This window comes from Hemicordylus capensis, chromosome 1 (genome assembly GCF_027244095.1).
Source record: "Hemicordylus capensis ecotype Gifberg chromosome 1, rHemCap1.1.pri, whole genome shotgun sequence".
NCBI classification, from domain to species: domain Eukaryota; kingdom Metazoa; phylum Chordata; class Lepidosauria; order Squamata; family Cordylidae; genus Hemicordylus; species Hemicordylus capensis.
Window position 1 is genome coordinate 282,319,308 of NC_069657.1, and position 23,646 is coordinate 282,342,953.

Sequence of the window (23,646 nt, forward strand, 5' to 3'; positions counted from 1 at the left end):
TTTCATTTCCTGCTTCATTGCAGACTGAAAAAAGATTACTGTGATCTGCCTGCCTGCCTATCTGCCTATAATTTAGAGTGAGGCAGGAAATGATGCTTGGTCCTTCTCTGTTGCATTCTACTCTTTAAAATATGGCAATTAAGTAGCTAACTGCCGGGGACAGTATGCCCACCTCAGAACGGTGGAATCTGCCACTCTCAGATGCATGGTGAGAAACTGAAAAAAGAAAGAAAAGCCTCACCACTTGATCAACTCCTTGGACAGCATGGGAGTAGCCTCTCCCCCCCTTTTGAGATCTTAAAGCTGAGGGAATACCTCTATAAACACAGGAAAACTTAAAAATCTTGAAAATGTTTGGTGTAGATTAGAGGATAAGGTGTGTAATGTTTTTTGTTCATAAGTCTTAAAAGTATGGAAACTAAATGTTATGACTCTTAGTTATACACTATAAAACCAATATAGATTTTCTGTGTTATCTTAGATTATTTAGTCTTTTAAACAGTACCCACAGTTTATTTTTGTCTTTTACCTCTACATTCAGCTCACAACCAATGTGTATATCAGGACCTACAAATCATCTGGTAGATCTGAAAATGATTTGTGAAGGTGTCTGTGTTGTATGCCTGATATATGTATTGGCTGTGAGTTGAATATAGAGGTGAGTAAATGTTAAAGGCAAGATAATCTAAGAGAGTATAGAATAATCTATAGTGGTCATATACCACTTTACTGGGCAAAGAGGTGACTGACTGCTTCTTGTTTAGCAGAAGGAGAGCAACTGTCCCTATTCAGTCCATCAGAGCATCACACCAGTGGTTGTTTAGTCTAGATTGGGATCTATTTTGGGACAAGGAAAAACTTTCTCATTCTTTTTGCTATGTAAACTGCATTGAAAACTTTTTTTTGTTGAAAAGCAGTATAATAATAATAATATTTATTTACTTAACTTATTTATATACCATCCACTACCAAAGACTCTAAGCTGTTTATAATAACAAAACAACCAAAAAGCTTAAATATTTAGAACATATATAAAATGTATTAAGAAAATCAATAAAATTCAATTAAAACATCTACTAAAACCATCAAAAACTTCCACTAAAAAGCCTGGCTGAAAGGATGTGTCTTCACTTGTTTCCTAAAACCACGAATTGCAGTTTCCAGACTACATACAAAGGCAGCCCCACATAGAGCAGTAGTCAAGCCTGGAGGTAACTAGCATATGCACCACTGTTTTAATATCACGTTCTTCCAGGAAGGGTGCAGCTGGTGTGTCAGCCAAAGCGGATAAAAGCACTCCTGGCCACCACCTTCACCTGAGATATCAGAGAGAGAGTTGGGTCCAGAAGTACTTCTGAACTTCGAACCTGTTCCTTCTGGGAGAGTGTAACCCCATCTAGAATCGGTAGATCTATCCCATCACCTGAATTGTGACTCACTAGAGTGAGCTCCTCCTTCTTGTTTGGATTCAGCCTCAGTTTGTTATCCCTCATCCAGACCATTACTGCCTCCAGGCAGACATTTAGGAAAGTTATACTATTACTTGATGATGTTGACATGGAGAAGTAGATTTGGGTATCATCAGCATACTCATAACACCCTGAACCAAATCCCCTGATGATTTCTTCCCAATGGTTTCATGTAGATGTTAAAAGCATTGGAGACAAAAATGGAGCCCTGAGGGGGCACCATACAAAAGCTCTTGCTTTATAGAGCAACAGTCTCCAAGCAGTGCCCTCTGAAATCTGCCCAAGTGGTATGAGCAGAAACACTGTAAAACAGTGTTTCCTACACCCACCCCCCTCAGACAGTCCAGAAGGGTACCATGGTTGATGGTATCGAAAGCCACTGAGAGATCCAAAATGATCAACAGTCCCTCTATCAATTCCTAATTGGAGATCATCCATCAGCCCAAGCAAAGCAATCTCCACCCCATAAACTCCCTGAAAGCCAGTTTGAAATGTGTCTCGATAATCTGTTTCTTCCAAGAATGCCTGGAGCTGAGGCCACTACCCTCTGTCACCTTGGGCAACTATGGGAGATTGGAGATGGGCTAGAATTACTTAACTCTGAGGGATCTAATGTAGGCTTCTCTTAAAAGAGGTCTAAAAATTGCCTCCTTAAGATGAGGCATTCTACCTTCCCTCAGAGAAGCATTTATTATCTCAACCAGACCCTCTCCAATAATTTCCTTACTAGATAGTATAAGCTATGTTGGGCAAGGCTCAAGAGAACTAGTGGTAGGATGCATTGTTCCAAGCAGCTTGTTTACGTCCTCAGGAGTCACAAACTGAAACTGATCTAATATAATCACACTGGAGGAGTTACTGGATGCCCCCATAAGACTCTGCACCATTAGTGGTATCCAGGTCTGCTTGAATATGAGATATTTTGTCCACAAAAAACTTATTCAAGGCCTCACAGTGGCTAACTGATGGTTCCAAAGCCAGGGTAGAAGGGGTCCATTTACGTTACCTCACCACCCTCGACAATTCCACTGGACATGATCCTGCAGATGCAATGAGTGCAGCAAAGAATTGTTTATTTGCTGGACTTTTTGCCAGAGCGTAGGTCTTCAATTGTGCTCTGTGCTGTAATCTATCAGATTCCAGTCAAGTCCTTCTCCACTTGCACTCATAGGAACATAGGAAGGAACATAGGAAGCTGCTATATACTGAGTCAGACCATTGGTCCATCTAGTTCAATATTGTCTTCACAGACTGGCGGCAGCTTCTCCAAGGTTGCAGGCAGGAATCTCTCTCAGCCCTATCTCAGAGAAGTCAGGGAGGGAACTTGAAACCTTCTGCTCTTCCCAGAGCAGCCCCGTTCCTTGAGGGGAATATCTTACAGTGCTCACACTTCTAGTATCCCTTTCATATGCAACCAGGGTGGACCCTGCTTAGCTAAGGGGACAAGTCATGCTTGCTACCACAAGACCAGCACTCCTCTCACTCTAGTTGTCTATCTCGCTGCTTCAGCTCCCACAGATCTTCTGTATGCCATGAAGCTAATTTAGAAGCAGACCGGAGAAGACAGTTAGGAGTGATCATGTGTACTGCCCTGGTGAGCTCATTATTCCAGTTCTCCACCAGGGCATCAGCAGGGTCGCTGGCAGAGCCAACCTTAAAACTCTCCAAGGTTTCTTGGAATAAGTACAGCCCTGCTGGATCAGGCCCAAGTTCCATCTATGGGATCTAATAGCTTCTTCAGATGGACCATCCTAATAGGTCCTCCACCACTGCAGAGATGACTAGTGGCTGCAAACTGAACCTTCACCAGGTTGTGGTCCATCCATGACAATGGGGAAATCATAGGAGTCTCCACCCACAGAACACCTACTTGTTCAGAGCAGAAAACAAAATTGAGTGTGTGACCTGCATCATATTTTGATCCTGAGACCACTTGGGAAAGGCTCATAGTTGTCATGCCTGCTATGAACTCTCGAGCAGCACTCAGTCCCAAAGTGGACATTGACATCACCCGTCACCATAAGTCTGGGCGTCTCCACTGCTAACTCCGCAACCAAATCCGACAGCTCAGTTAGGAATTCTGTTGGGCAGCTGGGTGATAAGTACACCTGCAGAAGTCCCAGTCTATCCCTGATTCCAAGTCTCAAGTACACTCATTCAACATAGGCAAGTGCTCTGACAGAGATCCTGGAAAGGAAGATGTCATTCTTATAGACCACAACCACCCCACCTCCCCGCCCACATCTTCTCATCTGCTCCACAACACAGTATATTGTAGGGAGAAGCTGGGGACCAAACAGGCTCACTAGCCTCTCCCAACCAGGTCTCTGTAATGTATACTAGTATAACACGGTAGAATGCTAATAATAATAAGTAGTAGTATAGTTTGGAACTGAAGGTCACCCCATTAAATTGGAATTTCCATACTTGTAATATTACAAACCCTTTACTTTTAAATTTTAAACTCTTCATTTTTACTCGAAGTGATATCTTACTGGTGGTGGGGTTTTTATGTTTTGTTTTGTTTTTTAAGGATTCCATGATGATGTTGATCGGAGAGTTTCACAGAATAGCCTGGGAGATGTGACCAAACTTGGAAGCAAAACAGCTCTCAACAGACGGGTAAGAAATGACAAGCTGGAAATCTATTTTCAGTGGCCAACATTCTGCGCAGTGTTTCCAATAGAATTAGAGCTACATAACTGCCTGGAAGCTGATTCAAGACATTCCGTAGCTGCCCTGTTGGCAACACGATGAGGGCTGTTTTTCATATTGTGTAGCAGGTTCCTAACACCGATGATGTGCTGTCCAAAAAGTTGGCCATTGTTCACAATCTGCATAAACACTATTTGGAACATATCCTAGCAAACGCCATTCATTCATTCATTCATTCATTCAATATACCGCCCTTCCATAAGTGGCTCAGAGTGGTTCACATTAAAACAAACAAAAGCAATTCAAAATTAAAAACAAAAACCACTTTAAAACAAATTAAAATTAAAACTAGATAACATTAAAACTAAAGATCATTAAAAGCGAGGCTAAAAAGATGGGTCTTTATGGCTCTCCTGAAGGCCTTCAATGAAGACAATCTTCTTATATCTGTTTAGGTCAGATACTTTATAGAGCTGTAATCATTAAACCTAGTTTAGTTTAGATGCAATAACCTCTTCCACATTTTGCAGTTCTGGCGGCATGGAGGAAATAATGCAGACCGTTATTACCATGACAGGTAGTAAAAACTGGGACCCATATGTTCCGATTGCTGCTGGAAAGTGATACCTGGGAATTGATCTGACCTAGCACAGCCATGTTACTTACTCCATGGATCCTTGCCAGATCCAATTCCTTTGTTAGCTCTGGCAAGCTTGCTTCTGCTTGGCCATATCATCTACATTAGGATATGCTGTGATATACTTGTTCCATCCTGTTACTCTGAAAAAGCTGCAGAAGCACACTGAGAACAATAGGTTTGCATTATTTAACTCTTTGTCTCTAAGACACAGTTGATGTCCATATTATGTTTTGGGAGTATTGTGTTTTTCATGTTATATAGTAGACAAAAGACATTAATTATTTTCAAAAGAGAGAGCTCTTGTAGAAGTGCCTCATTTTTTGTTTGCTGGTTCTTATACTGATATCCTTGAACTTCATTATTCATTCTCTCTCTCTCTCTCTCTCTCTCTCTCTCTCTCTCTCTCTCTCTCTCTCTCTCTAATATATTTATACTCTGTCCCTCCAGTACACCACTACTCGGGGTGGCTCACAATATTAATAAACTAGTATAAGGTAAAATAAGACTAATAAGTTAAACTAGTTAAAAGACCAGGCTAAAACCACATTTGAAACTAGAATTTTTTAAAAAGTTATGATTAAAAACTGAGAACTATAAAAACTAAAGAATCTATCAGATACAAGCAGCAGATAAAACATTTAAAAACCTCTTTTAAAAGATGTTTTAATACTTGTTCTTTAAAACACTCAGGGAGGGAGCATGGCGAAGCTCTTCGAGGAGGGCATTTCAAAGCCAAGGGGCCACCATCGAAAAGGTCCTGTCTCTAATCCCTGCCAACCAGATCTCTGTTAGTGGCAGGGCTACTAGTGGTATACGGTTCATAATTGCATGTTAGTCTGTCCTCTGCAGGCTCCACAAGTCCTTAACATCAGAATCTGCTCTAGGAATAATAGGTGTAATACAGAAATAGTCCTTGTGACTGAAAAGTGCCACTGTGATATTATTTATATATGAATTCTATAAATCTATATATTTAATTCTCTTAGCCAGCCGCCAGCCATGCATAGGGATGTGGCAAGGATATGCTTACTGGTGAGGGAGGCACCTGATTGGCTGGGCGCCGGTTGGCTGCTGTTGGCAGCGAGGAGAAGCAGGCGAGGTGGTGATGGCCTGGCCACGTTGGGGCAGCGGTGGGGAGACAGCGGCAGACCCAGCCGCGGGGGCGGGCAGATGGCAGGAGAAGGGGAGGGTTCGGGCCGGCTTGAGGAGGCGGCGGGAGAAGGGGAGGGGAGGGGCCGGCTTGAAAGCCAGCCAGAAATGAGGGGGAGAGGGGCCGGGCGTGCGTGAGAGACGCCCAGGGGACGCCCAGGCTTTAGACGTTCTGCGCCGAGTCTGCTAGTATGTGCATATTTTCTCTTAGCGCTAAAAAACATTTTAATTGCATGTATTTGCGTGATAGATCAAATCTGCTTCTGAGTGTACCAGAAAGTCTTTTTTAAGCAGTCTGTAAATCTGAAAATAGTTCTCAAAATAATTTTGCCTTTTGTGTGTTTTGATTAGGATACTTACAGAAGACGACAAATGCAACGTTCCATTACACGACAAATGTCTTTTGATCTAACTAAACTACTGGTTACTGAAGACTGGTTCAGTGATATTAGCCCACAGACTATGAGGCGATTGCTCAATATTGTTTCTGTGACAGGTATATTTGTTCATAATACAATAATGCATTTAAGACCCACATCTTCCAGACATGTAATGTAGGAAGGAATTTACCTTGTGTGCAGAGAACAGGACAGGAGGCAATGACTTTAAAAACTATAGGAAGGCATCTTGGGAAGAAAAATTATTATAAGAGCAACTTGGGATAGGCTTCACATTTGCACACTAATCATTTGATAACCCAAGTATATGTGGCACAGCACAAAAAATCCTTTTTAAAAAGTCTTGACTCAAACACAGTTCTTGGTCATGGACTCTGTGCTTCACACCAATAGGCTGTGTGCACCTGCAGAGACTAGTTTGGGATTTCCCCCCAAGCTCTCTTTTTTCCATTAATTTTTTTGGCAGAAGCCCTGCCTCCTCCAAGATATGTTATTACTCTCCCACCGTTCTCTCCTTAGTTTTTTGTCATTCTCCGTACTGTTCAGATAGACGAACCACTTCGATGACTGTTCTCTCAGCTTTCATACAAATATGAATATGACCAATATTTATAGACCACTTTTCAACAAAAAGTTTCTAAAGCGGTTTGCATATATATAAATAGATAACTAAAATGGCTCTCTGTCCCCAAAGGGCTCACAATCTAAAAAACAAACAGAAGAGAGACACCAGCAACAGCCACTGGAGGGATGCTGTGCTAGGGATGGATAGGACCAATTGCTCTCCCCGTGCTCAATAAAAGAATCTCCACTTTAAAAAGATGCCTATTTGCTCAGTGATCGGGGAAACAAAACACACAAACACCCTTTTGACTCTTTCACTCGGTTTAGACGATAGGTTGGAAGTTTATGGATGTGTTATAGGCGTGTGTGCTCCCTTTCTCTTCCATCCTTCACTTCCTTGTTTTTCTTTAACCATAATTTTTCTGTGATGTCTGAATTGGCAAACTATGCTTAGTACCTTGCTTTCAAACCATGATTTGAAGTGGGTTTGCAAACTGTCATTTGTAGGCAATACTAGCCATAGCTTCCTAAGTCAGATATCACAGCAAGCTGTAGTTCAGAGGAAAACCAGGAAGGGGAAAAGAAAGCCTGTCCTCATGAGGGACTGGGGAAGTGTGTGGGACCTCTATGCACATTATAACATAAACATCACCTCTATGCACATTATAAAGTACTTTCCAATTTTTACTTTTTTTTAGTTATGCCTTTGGTATAATGACTTCTTGGTTTAGTCAACAGCTTTTATCTTTGGTCACGTGCTTTTACCTTCCTTCATATAGTGGAATTATCGCTTTATATTTTTTCTAATAGACATTTTTAATTTGTTAGAACAAACGTTTTTTTTAAAATCACACAAAATAATCTGTGCAGAAGTATATAATGTGATATTATTTTTTAAAATTGAAGCTCCTGCCACTGTCTCCCACTAAATAATTTGAGAGCCAGCGTGGTGTAGTGGTTAGAGTGCTGGACTAGGACCGGGGAGACCAGAGTTCAAATCCCCATTCAGCCATAATACTAACTGGGTGACTCTGGGCCAGTCACTTCTCTCTCAGCCTAGCCTACTTCACAGGGTTGTTGTGAAAGAGAAACTTAAGTATGTAGTACACCGCTCTGGGTTTCTTGGAGGAAGAGCAGGATATTAAATGTAATAATAATAATAATAATAATCTGGTCTCTCATTAAATAAGTAGCAATGGTGATAGTTGCATTTAGATTTAGTTTTAATGTTTATATTGATCCTTTTTTTACTTGTTTTGAACTGAGAATTAAAATCCATTAAATATTTTTTGAACCTTGTAGAAAGGTTTATTATACATAAGGCCAATATTTTTAGACAAGGCTAGCAATGCAAGCATTGATTCTGAATCTTGCTCGTGGGATTTGATTGCTTTGCATTGGATATACAAGGAATGTATTACTGCCAAGTCAGTGTTGGGGAGTAAGTTCTGCTGGAGTTAGAGTGGAAGTATATAGTCAGGATGACATAGCTCTGAATTTTTAAAAATCATGTATGGCGGTTGTGCCTGAAATAAGGCAGAATGACAAGCTTGTATTGTGCATAGCCATTCTCACATACATGCACTATAATCCTCCTTTACAGGCTTGCTTGTTTTAGCGCAAGTGTTGCTTCCAGAGTTGGGGCTACCATTTGAGAACTGTTTGAGTTGTGGGCAAACATGAACTAGGGAATTGAGTTAACTCTTGGCCTATGTGATGTGCATTAACCTTTATTCTGTGGAGAAGTGGATAGAATTCTCTGCATAAAAAGTCAAATTATTTATCTACACGACCGTTCATATTTTACAGGGCGTTTATTGAGAGCTAATCAGATTACTTTCAACTGGGATAGGCTGGCTAGCTGGATCAACTTGACAGAGCAGTGGCCTTACAGGACATCATGGCTCATTTTGTATTTGGAAGAAACTGAAGGTGTTCCAGACCAGTTAACTTTAAAAGCAATCTATGAGAGGTAGGCATGCGCTTGATTATGGGAATCCTCCATTAGTGACGGTTTAAAAGTTAGCATTTAACCACAAATAATAAATATAGTAGAATCTGAACATTCCTCTGTGTGTGTGTGTGTGTGTGTGTGTGTGTGTGTGTGTGTGAGAGAGAGAGAGAGAGAGAGAGAGAGAGAGATTGGGGATTAAACCACTTTGCTTTTCTGTATCAGGACATGTTTGAGTGCTTTTCTGTATCAGGACGAGTGCTTCATATTTTTTCAAAATCAAATCTAAACCTCGAATTATGGGGTGCGCGCACACAGGTCTTTCAGTATGCCAATAATTATGTTTGATTACTAGAACTCTAGTGGTTATTTATAGTTTGTGCCAATAAATGAGGTCCTATGGCTTGTGAACCATGTGGAGTACAACTATATCCATGATATGGAGAGAGTAAGGCACCATATGGTTTGACAATCTTTCTCCAGAACAGAGATGTTCTCTTAAATACCCTAGGCCTAAGCTGTATAGGGCTTTATAGGTTATAACCAGCACTTTGTATTTTGCCTGGAAACATATTGGTAGCCAGTGTCATTCTTTTAATACAGTGTAGGTGCAATATAATATACACTAAGTGTAATATATTTATCACATTCATCCATGCCTAACTGCCAGGAAATTACATGTGTTAAGGCCACTGCCTTGTTGTTTAGGCAGCATAGACATGTACTTGTAATATGTAAAGCTACCTTCAATTGCATAGACTCAGTGGGTGTATTGTTGTGAAGAAACTAATCTGAGACTGGGTTCCACCATTCTGTCACTACCAGCTATCTAGCTCCAAGGTAATGATGAAGCTGGAACAAACACAGTATAGGAAACTGTAAAGGTAAAGTGTGCCGGTTTCGACTCCTGGCGACCATAAAACCCTGCGGTTGTCTTTGGTAGAATACAGGAGGGGTTTACCATTGCCTCCTCCCATGCAGTATGAGATGATGCCTTTCAGCATCTTCCTATATCACTGCTGCTTGCAAAATGGAAATTGCAAGTTAAGGTACCTATCTTAACTTGTGCGCCATATAAGCTGTAAAGACTTTGTACAATCTGATATATTTTATTTTATTTATTTTATTTATTTATTGTTGCATTTATATACCGCCTTTCATTAAAAACAACCTCAAGGCGGTTTACAAAAGTTAAAAAACATACAATAAAATGACAGCAAAAATATTAAGCTAAAAATATAAAAACAAACCAAATTTAAAACCTATAAAATACAAGCATAAAAAACTATACACAGGTAAAAACACATAGAAGCAGCAATAAAAACAATCATGTAAAAGCCTGGATAAAAAGCCAAGATTTAACAAGCTTTCTAAAAACTGTGATGGAGTCCGAGGAGCGAATGGCCACTGGGAGAGCATTCCAAAGTCTGGGGGCAGCAACAGAGAAGGCCCTGTCCCGAGTGCACAACAGCTGAACCTCCCTCATTGTCAGCACTTGGAGCAGAGCCCCCTCAGATGACCTCGTCGAGCAGGCAGCAACTCTTGGGAGCAGGCGGTCCCTCAGATACCCAGGGCCCAAACTGTTTAGGGCTTTAAAGGTCAAAACCAGCACCTTGAATTGGACCTGGAAACGAACTGGCAGCCAGTGCAACTCTTTCAGAATGGGTGTGATGTGCTCCCATCGGGCAGCACCGGATAAAACCCTAGCTGCCGTGTTTTGCACTAGCTGCAGTTTCCGGATATTCTTCAAGGGCAGCCCCACGTAGAGTGCGTTACAGTAATCCAGCCATGACGTGACTAAGGCATGGGTAACTGTGGCCAGATCTGTCTTCTCAAGAAAGGGATGCAACTGGCACACTAGCTGAAGCCTTACAAAGGCACCCCTGGCCACTGTCTCCACCTGAGCTTCCAAAAACAGAGCCGGGTCCAGTAGTACCCCCAAGCTGCGTACTTGCTCCTTCAAGGGGAGTGCAATCCCCTCCAGAACCGGTAAAATCTCCTCATCCCGATTGGCTCTCCTACTGACCAACAGTACCTCCGTCTTGTCCGGATTCAATTTCAGTTTATTAGCCCACATCCAACCCATCACGGCCTCCAGCCCCCGATGCAGGACATCCACCGCCTCCCTAGGATGAGATGACAAGGAGAGATAGAGCTGAGTGTCATCCGCATATTGCTGACAACTCAGTCCAAGTCCCTAGATGACCTCTCCCAGCGGTTTCATGTAGATGTTAAACAGCATGGGGGACAAGACTGCGGGACCCCACAGGCCAGTGGCCACGGAGCCAAGCAGTAGTCCCCCAGCACCACCTTCTGGACCCTCCCCTCGATATGATTGCTTTAGAAATGAGGCTCCATGCACCCACACTTTGCCTTGATCAGAGATGCATCAGGCAGGCATTCATCAGGGGCATCTCTAGGAACTGATTAGAGAAGCTGCACCTGTTAAATGTCTGCCTGGATGCATCCCTCCCCAGCCCAATGTCCACCTGAAAGACCAAGGCAAAGCATAGGTGCTCGGAACCTTATTTTGAAAAGCCATAATCATATACCAGACTGTACAAAGTCTTTACAGCGTACATGACACGGTTTTGGGTGCTATACATTCAATAAATAAATGTTAAGATGGGCATCTTAACTTGCAATTTCCATTCTTTTTAGAGCACGAGTGAAAATGTTATTTTCACACTAGTCTTCCCATTCTTTACGCAGTATACCTCCAATGTAAAACCTCTATGTTCAAAGGCAGTCTGCCACCACCTTAAATGCTATCACAAGGCCCCAGTCATCTCACTTCTGCCTTGCATTCCCAATACAATTGCCACCTCATTGTTGCCATATGTGCCTTCACAAGTCCATCCATCACCCTGCCCCCACTGCCTCATGTAGCTTGCAAGGACCCCAGTTACCTTGCCACCAGCTTGTGCTTCCTCATAAGCATTCACCCTAACTTGAGTTCTTTTCTACAACCGTTGCCTGAACATTGGACACCTATGTTCAGAACCAGGAAGTCACTCATTATAAATTGCCAGGACATGCCCCTCCCAACTTTGGCTTCAGAATTTTTAGTGGACAGACTCGGTTATGATTTTAGCTAACTTTCCCTTTAGTTATTTTCTCTTTTATTATGGGGCTTTCAAACAGTAATTATTCAAATATCACTAGATTGATGTTTTTCAAACCAGCAAAAAGGCACCAGTGCCTAATAGACCTGAATTTTGGGGGAATGTTAAGAAGATGTCAGACACTTTAAAATACACATTATCTGCACTGTTCCCTCTAAGGTGCATGGCTGCGCGCGCACACTCCCTGCATGCAGAGATCCTTCAGAGCCGCTTACTTGCCCTGGCTGGCCCTTCCAGAAAGTGCTACTTTCTCTGCGGCTGCTGCTGTCCCTGGGCCGCCTTTCCCCCATCGTCTCAGACTCGGACTCCGGAGTGCAGTCCTTGCCTGGCTCCCAGTTGTTCCTTTCTCCCATCTCCTCCGTCTCTCCCCACCCACTGCTCGGACTCTTGTGCGGGAGAATCGGCTCCATCCGAAAGTCACGTTCGCTGTCACAGCTTTTGTGTGGGGAATCGGCTCCTTCCAAGAGTCCTGTTCACTGCTGTCACTAGGGCCTTGAGCCCGCGTGGCTATGGCAGCGAACAGGACTCCTGGCGGGAGCCGATTTCCCCCCCAGAAGAGACCCAGCCGTAATCGGGGAGAGATGGAGGCGTGGGCTCCTGCCAGGACAAGATCTTGTCCTGGCAAGAGCCCACGCCTCCGCCTGTCCTCGACCGCAGCTCGGGCTCTTCTGGGGGGGAATCGCTCCCTCCAGGAGTTTTGTTTGCTGCTGCCACCAAGGCATCAAGCCCACCAGTGTGTGAAGACATGTAAAAATCATACTAGGAAGTTACTGCTAATACGTTGAGATATTGTGGATAGTTGTCATCCTATTGCCAGAAAGGATATTGCAGAGTAAATTAGGGTTGATTTAAAAGGTATGAGCAATATATTTCACTAAATACGAATGGTAAGAATGCCTTGTATTTTTCTACTGAATCTGTTGGTATATTGGTAGCTCTGCACAGTATCCTGTTATCCTGTTACTGTATGGAACAACAGGTACTCAAGGAAAGATATGGATTTTGTTCAGATTACTAGTTTGAGCTTTAAAAAAAAGTTTTGCTATAGAAAATGCATGTTCTTTACACAACAGCTATTGTGTTTTTTTTAGTATATAGACAAGACTCCAGAAATGCAGTATGGTATAGGTCAAAGCAATAATAAAGGTTGCAGCTATTGGTATCATTAATTACTGAATCATCACAATAAAACAATAAATATCTAAAATATTACATTTCTTTCCATGGTTTTATTTTAATTCCAGGACTATCAAAACTGTAGGAATTCTATACTATAGCCCATGCTATATAATAATCTGATGACCATTTGACAAGAAAGACTTATTAGCTATTTAATTCACCAATTCAGAGCTTCCAAGTCACTCCAAAGGTCTCTTTCCAGATGTTTCTCACTTTGAGATGAGATGTTTCTCATTGCCAGCCTATGTAACTTTTAAACTTCATAATTTTCTAATCCCCATATATGTTGGTTTTACTAATGGGAGCAATCAGCACACTGTTCAGAAGATGCTGTACTTTACAAAACATTTAAGCAAATCCTCACTGGGAAAGAAAAATAGAAGTTGAATTGTAATAAAGTTGAATTGTAGTAGGGAGGAGGTGGAAAGACAGGAGGAGACGGCAGGCCCCCCGCCCCCCCCAGGAGCCCCGAGAGCGGCAGAGTCCGGTAGGTGGGGGTGGGGGAGTTGCGTTAAACTTTTTTTTTCCCCTGTGTGTGTGAGTGACAGTTATGTGTGCACACTGCCTTAGATACTGCCACCCAGAACAAAACTCTTTCCACTCACTGATGATAAAAATTAGAGGGAACACTGATTATCTGTGGCGAAAAAAGATTGCAAAACTTTGAAACCTCTTTTTAGGAGTTAAAAACCCTAAACTGCTGTGTCTCAGCCACTTTGTAAATTGATATGTACCAAATTTGGAGGGGTGTGTGTGTCCCATGCCTTCTAGTCGATGTGTGTGTAGTTTCAGAGACTTTGGGTGGATACTTTTGACTTTATAAGCAATAGAATGTTCAGGGCTTATAATAGCAGAATGCTGAAAACACTCCTCATCTTAACTGTATACTGGCACGACTATGCCAGTATAATGAATAGAGTATTATATATGCACTTCCTGAATGCTTCTGCGATAGTGGTTGTCTGATCTTGGATGCCGTTTTGAGTAATGCACTTGCTTAAATTGGCAGAAAAAAATTACTTGTACTTCAGTACAACTCTGAGAGTATTTCAAAACCAGCAATCTTAGGACTGTACTAATTAAGTAGTTCTTCCCATTGGCTCTTATTAGGATTGCTAGGTCAGCAACTGGAGAGCTTGCTTCTTTCTAACAGCTCTGCAATCACAAAAGAAGTTGCAGCTTTCATCTGTCTGCTTCAGCAAGGAGGAGGCACGTTTGGGAGAGGAGTGGTATGGGGGATGCTACAGAGCTATTAAAAACAGAATCTCTGGGTTGTAATCTGACAGCTATAGCCGTTACAATGTGGTGTGAACATCATGCAGAAGGTTAAGTTGCATTCCTGGTATCTACTTGGCTGTCTTGAGGGGAACTACTAGAGTACATTAAGGTCTGGTACAGATGTTGTATGGAACTGTGGCTAAATCTTGCTTCTGCAGTGCATCCTTGAGCCTCAGCAGCTCACACACCCTGCCAACATGAGCCTCAGCCGAATTCTACTTCCAGTGGAAGTTTAAAACAAACCAGTGGTCATGAAGTCCAAACTGACCAATCTTGGTTTATTCTAACCAAGATTCCTAAATTAAACCTAGATCTGAACTGCATTTCAAACCTCGGGTTTAAATCTAGGTTTGTCTTAGGAAAGTTGGTGAGAATGAATCAAAATTGGTTTGGACATCGCAACCAGTCTTGGTTCATAGATTCAGTTGCATGTAGAATTCTTCAGAGGTTCACAGAAGAGAAGAGAAGAGCATGGATTCTCAAGGCCTTGGGACTTCACACAGAACCAATATTTAACTGAGGTTCTGTGTTATGTCTGAACCTGCTCTGAACCTGTTTCTAAGTACCATCTTAGTTCTACCAGCAGATGGCACTAACATACTGCTTATCATAATGAAAAAGTCTGTTATGCCTTATAACTTTAAACTGGAATTTGTATGTGTCTTTGTAAATAGTTACTTGTAGAGGGTAGCCTGTGCATTGATTCAGTTATTGCTCTAACTTCTAAAATATTGAAATATTTCACAGGCACTCCTGTGGCTTGCAGGTTAATGGTCATAAAAATACTGTTGATGTTGGTGGAAGGCTATTCTTACCATTTCCAGGCCAAGTGCAAATGCAGTGCTGGTTACCTGCAAACCATGGTGTGCATTTTGAAATTTCCTCCTTTTTTTTTTGTTCCTCTCCCCTCTCCCCCCCTCCTCCCGCCAATGGGGGGTACAATTGCCCATGACAACACTGAATTTGTATAACAAGCCAACCAAGAAGCAAGGAGATCTAAAGCCAATTGGATGCCAGTGCCAGAAAACGAATCATCAAGAGGGAAAAGCCCACCAGAATGGCACTCGAATCACTCAAATAAATTCAAGCTCGAATGGGTGTCCTTTTGATTCAAACTTGAATCAGGCCCTTTATTTTAAAGGTATTTTGTTTTGACTTTCAATCACACGCAGTGGCCCAGTTTGAGCTTGAATTGATTTCAACTTGAATTGATTTGCACATTTCTAGTCTTCATCCTCCTGCCTCCCCTTCTGCAGTGGCACGTCATCGGCTTCAAGCTGGCGATCCTTAAATGAGAAATAAATGGTCTGGCTGCAGCAGGGGGAGGCAGGTGGTCTCTTAGTGCCCCTGGGAGCTCTTCAAGTACCCCAAGGGATACTAGTAGCCCCTGTTGGGAACCCCTGCATTAGATCCTCCTTGTACTTTCTGTATTATTAGTTGAGGTGAATTGGAAAAAAATTCCTTCTCGGGATAAGCTGAAATGGCAGATTGGAGTTAGGCTTTTCATTAACTTGTTTTTTTCTTTGCCCACCCCCCAGTGACTTATCTTTTTCAGGAGGTGCTTTGAAGGGTGTGAAAGGGGCTCTTCTTTGGCACCATGTAAGTGGTGACATCCCCTTTCACAGTGAAGGCAATATGATGTAGGAAGCATTGCCCTCAGTCTGAATTAGATTTATTCACCCTCAGTGATGTAATCATGACTATGCAATATCATTATTCCCAGGTACACTGCTTTTTTCAAAAAAGCCCTGAAACAGCACTCAGTTAGGGCAATGGGCCAGACCAAATAAGGTGAACAAGGGGTGGGTTTCAGAGAACATTTTGGGTCCCCTGAAAGTAGTGCTCTTGCACTGAAAACATTTTAGAATGAATGTTTTATGCAGCCCATCTGAATAAGTGTCTAAATTTTTGCAAGGAAAACATAGCTTGATTTTTTTTTTGTCCTATGAGAAGACTGTGTGTGCATCTTGTGTGTGTTTCTATTAAACTGTATCCAATTGAGGCAAATAATATATTTTTGAATTTTTCTTTTTGCTTTAGCAACTGGAACATATTTCTCTCATTTATTTGTTACTCGAGTTAGAAAAAGTATTTACAATATGCTAATAAGAATAAGGTATAAGTGTTGTGCACTTATTTCTATTAAAAACTGATTTCATAAAAATCAGAATAAAATCTTTAGCGCTAGTAATAAAGTTAATTTTTTTCCTATAAAAAGCCTCATTTACTTTTATAGCAATTTGATGACACATCTGCTTGCTTTATTCATCTGGAAAAAGAAAATGTTGGTTCTTGGTGTTTGGTAAAGTTGCTTTGTTAAATTATTTTCTAAATTGTTCAACTTTTAACAAATGACATTTGATACTAACATTGGAAAGCAATTTCAGCTAATTAAGTAGATCCTTCTATAAACCATCGGAACATTAAGATGACAAACTGTTCATTCAGGATTATTTTAATTGGTACAATTATTGTAATTTTGTTGCAATTATGTGTTGAGCTAAAAGCCTTTGTCTAAATCATTTGAGGATTTTTTTTTTTTTTGTTAACATACATAACTGTGAGGAAAGAGTAAAATGAAAACTCAGGCATTTTCTGTCTACTTTTCCAATACCACATTTATTCAGATAATAATTACTCATTCTATAAACTGTATTTGAGATTTTTTTTTAGTACACCTTTTAAATATGAGAACCTTAGAACAAGGTAATGTTTAACATGTCTCCTTTCCAGTTGGTGGTGGTCGTTTTCTATTTTAGTCAACTGAAAAAGTTTTTGTAAAAGTATTTGAGAAGTATGTGCTTTATTGAATCAGTTTGTATGTGGTTTTTAAAGTTGTCCTTTATTTCTTTAACGTGAACAATATGGACACAATTCAGCCCGTTAGGTACTTTTACTTTCAGTGGGGGCATTAAGCTTGAACTTAACCCTTGTCTTTCCATTGAAATCAATAGGACTTTATAGTGCTTAACTTTGAGGTCTTATACCCAGGGGAGGAGAAATGTTGGCTCATTTCACCAGCTGGACAAAACTTTTACTAGTCGGATGGTTCTTCAAACTATGGCAGTACACTAAATTTTGAGTAAAATAATTCCCACAGAGCTGCAGACACCAAGTTTTGCCACTTAAGTTAGCTGACTGCACTACTTTTTTACTTCAGAATATATTCACAGGGAAAGGTTGGAGGCGGGGGTGGGTATTTTAGGAAAAAATCTAAATAGCACGCTTCCCACTGAGCTGCAGATACCAAGTTCTTCATGGGCAATCCTGCCACTAGCTGGATGTACACTTTTTACTCCAGAATATGCTAATATGTGTTTTGGAAGCAGCTTGTGCTTTTGAGCTCCAGACTCCCCACAGTTAGCTCCACTTTGCCCTTCTGAATATTCATGAGCACACCAAGGCTGAGGGTGCTCAGCCAACAGATTTCAAGGGAGGGGACTCACAAATGCTCTTGGAAGCTGCTGGCTGCCGCTCCTCTTTGCTGGCCAGGATCAGCCTGCCTGTTCTGACCGCTGAATGGCTAATCAATAAAAGTGATAAGGGCAGTACCCCCACCACCACCAAAAAAGCACTTCTGCCCAAGACAAAACATAACTTCTGCCTACCAGAGCCAGCACAAAAACAATCCACAAACTTGGAGAGCAAGCTGCTGTGCCCTGTCCATTGTTTCCTCCACATGTTCCATTAGCTAGAGTAGCTGCTAATCACAGCTATTCCAGCTCTCATTCCTTGAGGATGTCTTGAATGATAGGGATGTGCACAAACTGGCATTTGGAAAAATTTGATGGGTGGAGGTACCTTGTAAAGAACAGGGAGGGTGCCCTTACCCCCCCCCACACACACACACGACGTGCACTGGCCACTTCCGGTATGATGCTGACTGGGGTGGCAAGGAGGTACGCTGCTGCACTGTGACAGCGATTTTGGTGCCAGTGCCAGCAGGGGAAACATGGTGATGGGTGGGGGGATAATGGCAACCTCCCTTTAAAGGTAACCCCTCACCACTGTTGCTGCCGAACCAGCCTGAATGCCAGACCTCCAAACCGGTTTGGCGGTCCATAAAAGGACCACCAAACCAGTTCATGCACATCCCTATTGAATGTTGCCACTTCAAGGAGACCAAAAAGGAGTAGGGATGACTGAGATAGGGTGCCAGACTTCGAACTGTGTTAGTACATTATCTACTAGGATTTTTTCACTCGAGCATAATTTTTTCGCTTGTTGCAGACTAATAGACGAGCAGATTTCCTCAGCCCTGCTTATACCTTATAAAATAATCATCCTTGCAGCACAGGGCCAGATATATTTGGGGCAGCTGTGTGTTCTGCATGTTTGCCTATAAAGTGCATTTAAGAAGGAAAGCATGGGAAAGGGAAGCAAAACCCACACTTCACCTCCCCACAAACTCTGTTGCTTTTAAGCCTTTTCTCACCATTTGGCTCCAATAAAAGAGGTGAGCCAAGCAGAGAGAATATTTTCCTGCTTCCGCTTATATCTTGCCTTGTCTCAGAGGCTCAGAATGGCTCACAAGATTGAGGAATTCATTCCCCATAAAGTATCCCACCTTAGTTTGGTCTTGCCCCAACCATCACTTCCAGACCTTTGAGAGATTACTCCAAAAAACTCTCCAATCAAGTATCTATATTTTCTTTTGTTCCACTCATATTCCTGTCTCAATATCTTTGATTATGGCAGTCAGTTTTGATCCCGGTCCAAACACTGCCTCCTGCAGAGTCATAACTGTATTTCCTTGCCATTGAAGCTTAAGGTTCAACTAATTCAGATAACCAGTAATGCTGATGAGATAGTAAAACTTGAGCAACCTGTCAAAGTCTGAAAGCTTGATGTGTTTAACATCTTTTATATCCAAAAATGACTTAAACTTGTTAATGCAAATGGGTATTTAAGAGAGCCCTGGGTATTTAAGAGAGTGCCTTTTTCACTATGAGCCCCACCACCCACTGAGGTCACTTGAGGATGTCCGTCTCCAGTTGCCACCAACTCGCTTAGTGGCTACACAGAGACGGGCCTTCTTGGTTGCTGTCCCAAGATTTTGGAATGCGCTCCCTACTAAGATATGAGCCTCCCCATCTCTGGCAATTTTTAAAAAACCTCTGAAAACACATCTCTTCAACCAAGCTTTCTCAGCTTTTTAAAATTTGTTTTTAAATTGTTCTGGCTGTTTAATTGTTGTTTTATGATGTTTTAATTGTTAATTATTGTTTTATGCTGTTTTTTAATTTCTGTTTTAATTAAATTGATTTTAATGGTGTTTTAATGTAAAGCGCCCTGAGCCTTTTAGAAAGGCGGTATAAATTTTTTAATAATAAATAAATAATAGTAATAAATGGAGATTAAACTCTGCCAGGTACTACGTAATACACAGTAATGGCAAACTAGATTGGGGTATTAGGATTCTATTTCCTCAAGCAGTGACTGCAACTGATGTTGGTTAACAACTCTGGTAAGAATCCAGTTGATAATGTGAATGACCAATCTCATTACATTTCTAAGTTTGGTTCCCCAAGATTGCACACAAAGTACCTTCTGATGTGCAGTGCAATGGAAATTTGGTTGTCTTGTCCAAAGCAAAATGAGTAGCAAATATAGCTGATTTGGTGTGATAAGCCATTTTCACAGCTCTGTCATGAATTATTTTTGCTGATAGTGGCATGTTTTGGTTTTTCTGTAATATTTTGTCCTTGTGAAATGCTTCAAATAGTTCATGACTGATTTTTAGCATATATCACTTCATGTATTCCCTGTCAGTGGAAGGCTTCTCCTTATGAATAATGTATGAGCAGGAGCGTCATTGGGGGTGGCCCATGGGGCTCAGGCCCCCAATGAATGTCTCAGGGCCCTGAATCTCATCAGCCACTTCCTTCTCAAATGCATGATGGGTAGTTGTTGCTGCAGCAGCAACTGCTTCTCATCTCTGTCTCCTCCCCAAAAGGTGCTCTGCTGGGAACAAAACAGGTTCCTTAGCCCCCAATGCAGCACTTTTCTCCTCCAGTCTTCCATTGGGGAAAAGTCAGATGTAATTGTTTGGGGGGCATGATTAGGGTTGCCAACACTGAGTTGGAAGAAATTGGGGCAGGGACTCCGGGGGGGGCGTGGCTTAAAAAAACCCGTTTAAAGCCTCCGCTGAGTGCCAGTGGAGCAGGTCGGTGGCGAGAGAAGCTCTCCTGTCTCCCAAACTATGTAGGGAATGGCTCTCTGGGGCAGGGGCAGCCAGGGCTGGCTGGGGCAGGCAGTACGCTGGAGAGTGGGACAGGTGAGCACTGCTGCCTAGAAAAAGCCTGGACAGAGCATTCACCACCACAGCCACCAGCCACTCATTGCGTCCAACTGTATGTAACTGTAGAAAGAGGGAGGGGAGGAGTTGGGAGGGAGGATGGGCGAAAAGCTCCCTTCCTCAGCCCTGCCTGCCTCCAAATGAGGCAGATGGGCTGATTTCAGGCTTGCGCAGAAGCCCGCCCCAGAGAAATATTCCCTTCATAGTTTGGGAGGCGGGAGAGCTGCTCTTTCCTCTGTCCCGCTCTGCCGCCAGTTGGTGGCGGCTTTAAAAGGGTTTTTTTTTTTTTAATTTAAGTGTCAAAAAGTGGGAGAAATGGTGTCCCAAACAGGATGAGCATTTTCCTGTTGAAAGTCAGGATATCCTGCACAGTGCGGGACAGTTGGCAACTTTAGGCATGATTGAGTTAATTATTAAAAGATAAATAATGCTTCAGGGATGCACATGAACCGAGGTTTTTGCACAGGCTAGGTGCTGCTGGGGTGTGGGTAGGGTTGCCATGTGGCCTGGAATTTCAGACAGCCCCCGAAATTTGGCTCATCCACCCAGCTGCTGAAATTACCCATTTTACACCCTGATTTAAACTGTGCTGCCCGATTTGCCCAGATTCCTCTGCAACTGGCTGGGAGCTGAGAAATCAGCCTGCTCCCGTCTGCGTGGCTGCTTCTGTGTGCTGTGTGCCAGTTGCTCATGAGCTGCTGTGGGGAGGAGCAGGGCTGGCAGTGCCTGCCCCAGCCCCTTTATTTCCCAGTAGCAGTTGCTGCGTGCAGCACACTCCCCTCTTTTCCTTCCACCAGGCAGCAGCCAGCCAGGTGGTTGCTAGAAGAGATGAGCCAATTGCGCCGTGCCCCATAAGATAGGGGCACACATTCTGGAGCCTGCAGTACTCAATGTTTGCAGGAGGGGATGGGAGGTGGAGGGGAAGACTTTAGGGGTGTGCATGGAACTGGCTGACTTCGGTTCAAGGTAGTTTGGTCCAGCACTCCCTAAACGCCCCCCCGGTTTGGTCCGGGGGATTTGTGAACCGTTAATTTTTTTTTTAACCTTACCCCCTTCGAGGGAATTGTTGGAGGCGGTGGGGTATGTGTGTGTGTGTCCACGGAGGTTCCTCCTCACCAGCTTCCCTTGCAGCCCAAACCAGCCTGTTCAGCTGGCTCTTCCCCCTCTGGCATGGTGGCCATTTTGGAGGCTGCTGTGCCTGCAATTGGCCTCTGTGTGACCCAGGCCACACAGAGTCCAGTTGTACAGGTGAGGCAGCCTCCAAAATGGCCGCTACACCGGAGGGGAAAGGCCTGAATGGGCCAGTTTGGGCTGCAAGGGAGGCCAGCAGGGGGGGACCTCCGCAGATCCCCCCCCCAGCCACCTCCAACTCCCCCTAAGAGGGTAAGGTAAAAAATTATTTTTAAAAAGAAAAAAGGTCCGCAAACCCCTGGAGGGTGTTCGGTCCAGGGTCGGACCGCACAGTGGATGGTTCGGTTCGACTCTGAACCGTCGAACCGAACAGGTTCTGATGTCGAACACGTTTGCACATCCCTAGAAGACTTGGCTACTTCATATCCATGATCATGCCTTTCCCCGCTCCCTCCAGTCCCCGCTCCGTCCAGTCCCCTTGCATACTCTCCTCTTGGTTTTTCTTCCTTTCATATTTCATTCAGTGGGTTTTTGGCTCGGAAGCTTAGGTATTTGGCTGACTTCTCAGAAGCAGGTCTCACTAAATTCAATGAGACTTAGCCCCAAATATGTGAGCATAGGATCAGGCTTTAATTTGCAATGCTAATGCACACTTTACTGGGAAGAGGGAATGCCATGAAATACAGTGGCATTTACTTGAATGTATTTGGCTCCAGAGACACAGCCTGCTCCCCTCCCCCCTTCAGCATCTCACTTCTTCTCAGGGGAGAGAGCTTTGTCACTATGCATAAGACTGGGTCGGTGGCTGCGGTTGGTAGAAGAAGTAAGATGTAGGAAGCTTGGTATGGAAAGCTGCGGTTCTGAGCAGTGGGGCTGAGCTCCGCTGACTAGAGTGGGTTTAACTTCTCGGTAAGCACATTACATCTAAGATCAGGCTGCTTCTAAGGAGAAAATAAAAGATGGGGCTAAGATTCTTGCTTGATCAGCAAACTAAATCCGTAGCCTCGTATGCACTTAAAACCTTGTATCCTATTTCTTTGGGAGATTATTGGGTAGCTTAAAAAGAAATCTCTAAAAACTCACTGGGTGACGCTGCAAGTCATGTATCTCTCAGCCTAACCTACCTCACAGGGTGGTTGTGAGGATAAAAATAAGCATGTACCGCTCTGAGCTCCTCGAAAGAAGAGCGGGATATAAATAAATAAATGCAAATTAGTTGCCGCATAATTTGCATGATATGCAAATTAGCCACTGGATTTGGGAAGATTGGATATGGCAACTGGGGGGGAGGGGGAAAGTAAGCAGAAGAGGTCAGAAGGCCCTGACCGGCTCCCTGCTACCTCATGTAGCTTCCTGCTGCGGTGGCCTTCCCAAGAACCCATGCACGGTTCTTGGGAGAAGCGCTGCAGCAGCAGGAGAACAAGTAAGGGCCTTCACACCTCTTCTTTAAAGACCCTGCTTGCTGCCCCTCGGTGGCACTGAACCTGTGCACAAACGTGGCTTGTGCACATCCCTATGTGAGTTTAATTATCTTTTGGGCCCAGGATCTTTTGAGTACCTAACAATGCCCCTGTTTATGAGCCCATAAAACTTATAGAGTTTAAGCTCCCACATTTTTTTGGCCATGCCAGCAGACTATTTTGTCCATTTTTTTGCTTATAACACCTTGCAGACTTTTGTGTGTGTGTCACTCTCACAATATTTTGCAGCAAATGCGGCATGTTTTGTCCTAAAATGTCATTCTAAATTTGACTTTAGAATGACTTTGTTTCTTTTTGAGGACAGTCTCCCATTACAAAAGCCGCTCCC

At 42.9% G+C, this 23,646-nt stretch overlaps 1 protein-coding gene across 14 annotated transcripts in view; it reads left to right on the plus strand.

Annotated features, from left to right (window-relative positions):
- The window catches only part of KIDINS220 (kinase D interacting substrate 220), a 145,285-nt gene that overhangs the window by 53,157 nt on the left and 68,482 nt on the right, over positions 1-23,646 (plus strand). For all 14 annotated transcript variants that reach the window (XR_008313778.1, XM_053285767.1, XM_053285768.1 and 11 more), the window contains exons 20-22: positions 4,003-4,091; positions 6,265-6,409; positions 8,685-8,847. Coding sequence is in view for 13 of the 14 variants with exons in the window: in XM_053285767.1 (XP_053141742.1) it covers positions 4,003-4,091; positions 6,265-6,409; positions 8,685-8,847 (397 nt within the window). In the remaining variant the exon portion in view is untranslated. The remainder of the gene's footprint in view (positions 1-4,002; positions 4,092-6,264; positions 6,410-8,684; positions 8,848-23,646) is intronic.